Source organism: Limulus polyphemus, unplaced genomic scaffold, assembly GCF_000517525.1.
Source record: "Limulus polyphemus unplaced genomic scaffold, Limulus_polyphemus-2.1.2 Scaffold7367, whole genome shotgun sequence".
NCBI classification, from domain to species: domain Eukaryota; kingdom Metazoa; phylum Arthropoda; class Merostomata; order Xiphosura; family Limulidae; genus Limulus; species Limulus polyphemus.
In genome coordinates this window covers 14785-23961 of record NW_013672977.1, presented here as the reverse complement: position 1 = coordinate 23961, position 9177 = coordinate 14785, and the positions used below count along the sequence as shown (strand labels likewise).

The 9177-nt window shown below is 31.3% G+C and overlaps 1 protein-coding gene across 1 annotated transcript in view; it reads left to right on the top strand.

Moving 5' to 3' along the window:
- Positions 1-777: 777 nt before the first annotated feature.
- Positions 778-9177, top strand: part of LOC106474565 (nucleosome assembly protein 1-like 1) — a 15322-nt gene continuing 6922 nt past the window's right edge. The window contains exons 1-6 of the mRNA XM_013935254.1: positions 778-826; positions 4762-4835; positions 5138-5206; positions 6968-7107; positions 8433-8578; positions 8903-8925. Coding sequence (XP_013790708.1) covers positions 778-826; positions 4762-4835; positions 5138-5206; positions 6968-7107; positions 8433-8578; positions 8903-8925 — 501 coding nt within the window. The remainder of the gene's footprint in view (positions 827-4761; positions 4836-5137; positions 5207-6967; positions 7108-8432; positions 8579-8902; positions 8926-9177) is intronic.

Genomic DNA, 9177 nt, shown 5'->3' with positions numbered 1-9177 from the left:
TTGATACCATAGAATTCCACTATAATTTATCAAGCTTAGTAACTAATCTGTATTTCAGTCTAAAAAATGTATGAAATTTCGAGCAGACTAAAGACACAACCTACATCCTTGAAATCTAGGTTCAAAAGAAAGAAATGATGCTAGGTATGTTAGAAAGGCGTAGAAAACCACTAGGGGGACATTCTGAACTTTCAGTTGGTTATTCACATGTCATACACTGAAGTAAGTGTATATAAGGGACCATTTCCAAAAATGGAAAGAGGTGAACGGGTCCACTGTCTTTGATTCAGTAAATGAGCGATATTTCTGCAAATAGAAAAGATACGAGGTTCTTATTTTATATTCTAGCTTGCCGATATAGGTAATTTGAGTTCCTAATTCATACAAAACTATAGACTTAGTATTTTGACATCACAGATATCTAATTTGAACCAGTATCGCATTCAACATACCATGTGACACCCAAAATGTGATGTTAAATATTTACTAATAATACTAAAATTTGAATTATAATCTACAGTTTGATACCAAACTTATTCATGATATAGTAGTTCAATAAAATTTTGAATGCGAGTCAACAAACATGATGACATGGCCTGTGACCTGTCTGGAAAGGGTTAATTACTATTGAGAATACAGTTGCAAGAGGGAGAAATGGAGGGAGATGTACGTATAGGAAAGAGTGATTATTGCATAGTTAATTTGATGTTTTGCTGTGTTGGAATACAAATAAATGAAATTTTAGTTCCTAATTTTTGTAAAGTCAGTTTTAAGGTCATGGGACAAATCTGTGAAATTTTGAAAAATAAACTGCTTTTAATTCAAGGTAGGTACAATAGTAAAAAGATAAAAAAAAAATGACACGGAAGGTCAAACCTAATTGACTTAATAAAGACATAAAGGAAGAGAGCAGAGATAAGTGGTGAAAGTTTAACAGATAAATTAAAAAGATCTATAAGAAAGGTAAGGATTTAGTTAAAATGAAATTAAGAAATCTGAAAGATCTTAGAGGAATGGCTGGTTGATGGTGTTAAAGCTGCCAGCAAGGATTGTTTTAAGTATGTTGAATGTATCCAAAGTGTTAGATTGGTAATTGGGTTTTTAAAGGGTGTTAATGGCAAGTTTTTTTTGTTTTTTTTTGTTATTATTTAATGGGAAAATGTTTTGAGTCTAACAAAGGATTTTTGAAATAATTTAGTGAAATATGGTAGTGGAAGTCAACATGTATTCAGTAAAGGGAAGCCTCATCTTACTAGTCTTAAGTTGTTTTTTTTTGGGGGGGGGGTATGTTACTTGTTATGTAGATGATTCAAAGGGTGTGGATGTAGGGAATTAGATTATCAAGAAGCTGTTAATAGGGTGCCACATAAAAAAAATTCAGCTAATAAAAATACATCAGCAGAGGTTGGGAAAAGACTAACTGAGAAGTTAACTGGAATGTTCATTGGATGTATGGAAGAAAGCTAAAGGTTGTAGCTAGTGCAGTTTTCTCAAACTGAATGCTTGCTACTTGCAGAGTTCCTTAGTAATCATAACTTGGGTCTCTGTCTTTACTTGTTTATTTTATATTGATAAAGGTATAGTGTTATAAGTGCAAGGTAATGCATAACAGTTATAATTTAAATCAGTTGCTTAACTCTCTCAGTATGAGGTCTTTCTCAGGTACCAACTACAGGACCATTTTTACTTTTAATATAGTGTGTGTGTATTTTCACAAAATTTGGCAGAGTTGTAGTACATATTATAAGTATCTTGTACTTCAAAAATCAGTTTTTTTATGAAGTATTTTTACTAAAGATTTGTCCATGAATATATCGAGTATTTGTTTTGAATAGTCCGTGTGCAAAGTGATATTTGTGTTAATGTTAAAAATACTTTTCTTTGTCTCAAAAATCTCAGATTTGATTTATGTATTCTTTAAAACCTCCTAAATACATTTCAAATGTTTGTTTCCCTAAAACTTTTTATTTTATCTGTTATTTTTCTGTACCCTAACTATACAACTGGTCAATATAACCGACCTTGTAACCACCAAAAAAAAATTGAAATAAATCTAAATTATGCATTTTTTCTTTAAGCTTTAAGTTCATAACAGTATATATTTATTTATAAATAAATTTTATTGCTCTTTGAATTGTGTCTAACTACTAATCGAGCCATTATAAATATTTGGGTGTGTTTATAGATGTTGATTATACATCAAATGAAGTAGCTATCTCTATGTACAAATCACTAGGTAGGCTTCACTTGGAATACAGTATACAGTTTTACATGCAAATTACTAGGTAGGCTTCACTTGGAATACAGTGTACAGTTTTGGTTTCATCTTCTAAGAATAGAATTGATATTGACTGAATGGAAATAGTTCAGAGAAGAGTTATTAGGATGAATATGGGTATAGAAGGGTTTATCTTACAGGAATAGGTTAAGATCTCTTATTTTCTATCAATAAAGAAAGGTAACAGGTGACCTTGTTGAAGTTTACAATATTTTCCTGGGGATAATAGGATAAAGGATTCTTATTTTTTCATGCTGTGTTATTCTGAAAAACAATAAAACGTGAAGAAACAAGTCTTAAGATCTGGTAAACACCCTCAGGTTCCAGTTAATGACATTATTTATTTTAATAACGGGGTGATTACCTTATGGAAGGAATTGATTTTCCTCAAGTTTGAGTGTGCTAGAATGCAAGAACAGATTTAAGGACCAAATGTTGTTGATAAGTGACGTTAATGTATATTGGAAATCCGCCAACAGAGCAATCTGTAAGTGGTCATTCAGAAGTAAAGAAACTCAGTTGAATTTGAATAAAGTTAAATCTGTTTCATGTAAATTTGGTGTTTAATCCATTCCAGCCTGGTATCTCGTGCTTTTCACGGGTACAAAATACACCACGTTTTAAAGAAACTTGTCTGATCCTCCTCTGAAACCACCTACAAAATGAAACTGTAATTAAAATATTTTTTGACATTAACTTTATTAAAACTTGGTTTGAATAAAGTAATAAGGAAGAAGATACAAATTGCTAATCCCAGTTTTGGTTTTACCCTGCCCCTGTAATTTTTATTTCAGGAGAACTAGGTGACTCTCATGCCTGCATAGATAAAATATGTCCAGTTGATAATTTCTAGTCTTTGTACATATTTGTTAATTATATCTCACTCAAGTTGTTTAAGAATGGTGAATTTTTATTGGTGGTGTTAACACCTGGACAATTCAACCAACTGTAAGTTTTGTTTCATAATTCCTAGCTAACAAAGCTATATCATGTGAAAACAGTGATTAATTTCTTTCTATATGCCATAGAACTCGTGGGTTGTAAATTTCTAAACTTTTATAATACATCAGTCACATCCTTTCAAATAATCTAGCTTTTCAAACTTTAGTATTTTTATGGAAGTAAATTGGACTTATTAAAATGGCTGCTCATAATTTCTGAGAGGAGTAAAGTGTAACTTGTATACAAGACAGACTAATGTAAATACTACATATACATTAGTTTTGATGATATATAAAATATTGTCATCAGGCATGTGACTGGACTACTAACAAGCATGAAAGCTAGTTTTCAGGTCAAAGATTAAGGCCGTGTTGCACAGTATATACTAGGTGGAAACAGATTCAAATACATTATTGTTTGTCATACTGTATGTTTAAAATGTCTGTGTGTTAGATATTTTTATGTTTATGAACTATTAAGTTTTATGAATGCTAAAGTCAGGATCCTACGATACTAAGTTTAAAGGACTTTAGACAGGATCCTACAGTACTAAGTTTAAAGGACTTTAGACAGGATCCTACGATACTAAGTTTAAAGGACTTTAGACAGGATCCTACGATACTAAGTTTAAAGGACTTTAGACAGGATCCTACGATACTAAGTTTAAAGGACTTTAGACAGAGTCCTACGATACTAAGTTTAAAGAATTTAGACAGGATCCTGCGATACTAAGTTTAAATGACTTTAGACAGGATCCTAAAGTACTAAGTTTAAATGACTTTAGACAGGATCCTAAAGTACTAAGTTTAAAGGACTTTAGACAGGATCCTACAATACAAAGTTTAAAGGACTTTAGACAGGATCCTACAATACAAAGTTTAAAGGACTTTAGACAGGATCCTACGATACAAAGTTTAAAGAATTTAGACAGGATCCTACGATACAAAATTTAAAGGACTTTAGACAGGATCCTACGATACAAAGTTTAAAGGACTTTAGACAGGATCCTACGATACAAAGTTTAAAGGACTTTAGACAGGATCCTACGATACAAAGTTTAAAGGACTTTAGACAGGATCCTACGATACAAAGTTTAAAGGACTTTAGACAGGATCCTACGATACAAAGTTTAAAGGACTTTAGACAGGATCCTACGATACAAAGTTTAAAGAATTTAGACAGGATCCTACGATACAAAGTTTAAAGAATTTAGACAGGATCCAAAGATACAAAGTTTAAAGGACTTTAGACAGGATCCAAAGATACAAAGTTTAAAGGACTTTAGACAGGATCCTACGATACAAAGTTTAAAGGACTTTAGACAGAATCCTACGATACAAAGCTTAAAGGACTTTAGACAGGATCCTAAGTTCAATCTTTTTAGACTGAAGTTAAATGTTCTGACTTTTGTATAATTCTATTTCTTAGTAATATTATGGAATGATTTTGAAACTAACCAATAGTAAACGTTTTAAAGTTTCATGTTTTCAATAAATATGGGATTTACATGATAGATTTTTGAAAGTGTTTTTTTTTTTCAGATGATGTTAAAGGTATACCTGACTTTTGGCTAACAACCTTCAAAAATGTTGAAATAATAGCAGAAATGATTCAGGTCAGTAAATTGATGTCATTCACATAGCTTAAGACTGGTTTATTGTGCTATTAATAATATCTGATTTGTCAGTCTGTATTGTTCTGTAGACTGGTGTTTCGTGTAACATTGTATTATTCCACCATGTCCTTTCAAAGTCATAACACTTACCTACTGTTGTTGCTTTATCGTTATGAGTTTTGTTTTTGAAATAGTCAAATCATTGTGATTAACATGTGTAAAATTAATGTGTGCCCTAACATCAGTTCTTAACTGGGTAGTGTGTTAAGAATACTGATGAGAACTTGTTACTTTACTTCTAGGAGCACGATGAGCCTATCCTTAAAAATCTAATGGATGTTAAGGTGAAACTTTCACAGTCAAATCCAATGGTAAGTGTTGTTAAGATGACGTAACGAAATCAACCGATAAGTGACAACCTTATGTTTGTTTTCTAATTCTTGAGTTTTAATGAATGAAATACCTTGCAGGAATTTCATTTTATAAAAAATATTATTTTTTAACCCTCTCTGCATGGGCTTGGTCATCGTGACCAACCTTACAATAATACCATGTAACTTAAGAAACTTCTATATTTTATAACTTTTAGTGTAGTAACTGTATCTTCAGAAAACTTGGTTAGCTCTTGGAAAATAGTCTTTTGTACACACACTAAAAAATTGAGTCTTTTTTTTTTAATTTTTAATGAAAATTTGTCTACATTTATGGAGTTAGTCTGATTGCAAAGTTATTTTCAGGATAAGATTTAAAATATTTCCTTCATTTTACAGTTTTCAACTTTCATTTGCATGACCTCTTGACCCTCATAAATGAGTACCAAAAGTGTTTATCAGTAATATTTATATTTTATATGTTATTTTCTCTATCCTAACACTAACTATTTACTGAATTGGTCAATTTGGCCCTTTGTTCTTTCTTTAATGTTACAAGTAATTACACACTATTTATTCTTACAGACAAAGCTAATACAGTTCAAATGTTTCAGCCATTTAGATTAGTGCTTTATTGCCTCTTAGATTAGTATCAAAGTCAATAATTACAGCAAAGAAGCTTTGTATACATATAGTTACTGGCATGTTCTGTCAAGTTAATATACTCACAAGACATGCGCATGCTATAATTTGTTTACTTATTTTTTTGCCTTAATTTGTTTTATCTAACATAAGTTTCTAATTTTTACATTTTAGTTTTTTAATGATAATAAAAAACATGCAAACAACAAGAAATTTAGTACTTACTTATGTGGGTCTTGTACTTTTTTTACTTTCAGTCTCAGTGAAAGTTAACCCTATTTTTGGTAGAGGTGTTGCTAGTATTTAATTTTTATTTATTTTAAATATGCAATTCAGAACAATGTTAACATGCAACAAAGAGACAATGTCCTAAAACTATTATAATTTAACTGCCTTTCTAACTAAGTTACATATGCATTAAAATATTTTCATTACCTGGTCGAGGTGATCTGGGAGATAGCAAACTGTGAAATTAACGTAGAGTAACTCAAACTTGATTGTGAGAATAAGCTAACTTCATAACGATTAAATAATTCAATAGCAAATGTCGGAGAATTATTCACATGTGCTAGGAGGGGTGTGGCATGCAAGTTTAGTTTATGCTATATAAATCATTAAAGAACAATAGATGCTATAAGTTTTCATTTTAGTTCAAAGATATATAAAATATGTAGTACAGTGGTAGGAAGAATTTCAAAAAAAGAGGGAGATTCGAAGTAAAAGGGATGCATAAGTGAATATTGAAAACTTGTTTAAATATTTTCTTTTGAAATTAAAATTTGAATTATAAACTGTTTTGATGCCAAGTTTATTGACATACATTGGTAATAAAGCTGTTTAATAACATCTTGACTTTAATTTTAGAAAAAGTCGGAATGTGCATACTTTGATCCACCAGTGTCTAAAGGGTTAACTACTAAATAAATAAAAAAAATTTAAATTATTAAAACATTAAATTTAAAAGTAAGATTTAGTTTAGAAAAGTAAAGTGTGATTGATTTTTTTAAAGCAGTTAGTTGACTTAAACAATGGTTTTTAATGATTTTAAAAGCATGTTTGTACTTTATTCATGGTTATCGGTTACCAAAAATTGTGCTCATGCTATTATCTTCTTCTTAGGGTTTTACCTTAGAGTTCCATTTTAAGCCGAATGAATATTTTAACAATTCAGTTCTAACAAAAGAATATGAGATGAGATGTATGCCAGAAGATGATGACCCATTCTCATTTGAAGGACCTGAAATTATTAAATGCAAAGGGTGAGAATAAATTTGTGTATATTACAGTGTCAAAGTGTATAGGAAGGCTGGGATTGGTATGTATTTGTTATAATAAAATCTATTTATAAAATAAAAATGGTAGATACCTTTCATTGAGTGGATAGTTTATACTAACACTAGTATCTTGGCAACTGTCACATCTAAAAATGCCCAGAATAATACTTACTGGTGAATTCTTTTATTTGCTCATTCTAACTTGGGAAAACCATTTTTCCCATTTGTGATGTTTTATGCAAAAAAATCATGGCCTAAGGTAGGGAACTTTCACCATTAAGCATATATAGGAAAATCCCCACTCCCCACCCTCCTTGCAAATAATCCAATGTGGCCCAACACTGGAAGTGTTCGTGTTTTGTTGTGCAAATTATGTTCAAATCCAAGTAAGGTGGGAATATTCCAGTATACACTTAATGATGAATGTCTTCAACTTTAGGGCTCAATTTCTCCTCAAAAACACCATGTGATTTGGAAAAACAGTTTTGAGAGTCAGGGTATAAAACTGCAGTAGTTACATACTATTGTGAGTATTTTTGGGAATCATAGTTGTCAAGGTACATATGAGCTTATTTTTGGATGTGGTTCTTATTGTATTTTTCTTATATGACTGTCATGTTTTTATTAATATTACATCTATCTTGGGGCCTGGTGGTTAGGACTCTTAACATACAGCCATAGGGACATTATGACGTGATGGTCAATCTCACTATTCATTGGTAAAGACTAGCCCATAAATTGGTGGTTGGTGATGTTGAGTACCTTCTTTCTTATTATTTCAGAACTAGGGATGGCTTGTGCAGGTAGCCCTCGAGTAGTTTTGAGCAAAACTGAACAAACAATGTATCATCTGTCTTTACTAGATTGTGAAGTAGTGTAATGGTAATGATACTATCCACCTTCAAAACAAAATGTGATATTGTAGGCTAGTTAAGATTCTGCAGACATGAGATTTGTTTGTGATTTTCCACTGATTTTGGGTTATTTCTGAGATCAGTGCAGATCAACTGAAAAAAATAGAGGTTATATCTACTAACAATCATTTGTTTATCAATATTATGAGTATTTTCACAAAAAAGTAGTCTTAAGCTGTGACTGATTAGTTATAAACTGTATCAGTGCCAGTGTAAGGGATGATTTCATTGGTTGTTCATTTCACACTGAGTTTGATTTTGTAATTCGGTGTGACATCTCTTCCAGTTGGCATAAAACACCATCATTATAGTAAGCAAACCATTAACATATAAGATATTAACACTTGTACGCATTGTTTAGATTGAAGATTTTTATCTTTATTTTTGTTATCTCAGGTGTACGATTGATTGGAAAAAGGGAAAGAACGTGACAATGAAGGCTATAAAGAAAAAACAGAAACACAAGTCACGGGGTTCTGTCAGAACAGTCACTAAGACAGTACAGAATGATTCTTTCTTTAACTTCTTCAACCCACCTATAGGTTTGTATCTCATTTGTGGTTGTTTAAGCTGAACACTGATTGCTATGTTGTTGTTAATGTGTTGTTTTTATCCTGTGCAAATTGGAATGAATTAGGAAGTTAAAAACAATTGTTCAGTTGCTAATTCATTCATTATGTATCTGATTTTTGTGGATATAGTTCGTTATTATATCTACATTTCAGAGTACTTAGATCATAAGAAATTTCCAGCATGAATCATGTTGAGGAAGACTTTAAAATTAGAAAATTTTATAAAAGTTCTGTGATATTTATTTCAAGTTCTGTTACATAAAATTTACCTATAAATGTTGTTTTCTTTCTCAGTTCCTGCAGATGAAGAGCAGATGGTAAGTAAAACTTTTGCCATACTTCACATCTGAGTGTGTTTGTGTAGATAGAATAAGAAAGTTACTACAATAATCTGTCTTGGTGTGCTGATGTCCTTAACTAGATATTCTGGTGTGAAGTGGTGTATCTGTATGATTGGGTGTCTTTCCTAATGTTTACTGGTATTGCATCATTTGTTAACCCTATCGCGAAAGGTCACATGTCAAAGGCCATGTCATCGCGTTTGTTGACTTGTATTAAAAAATTTACTG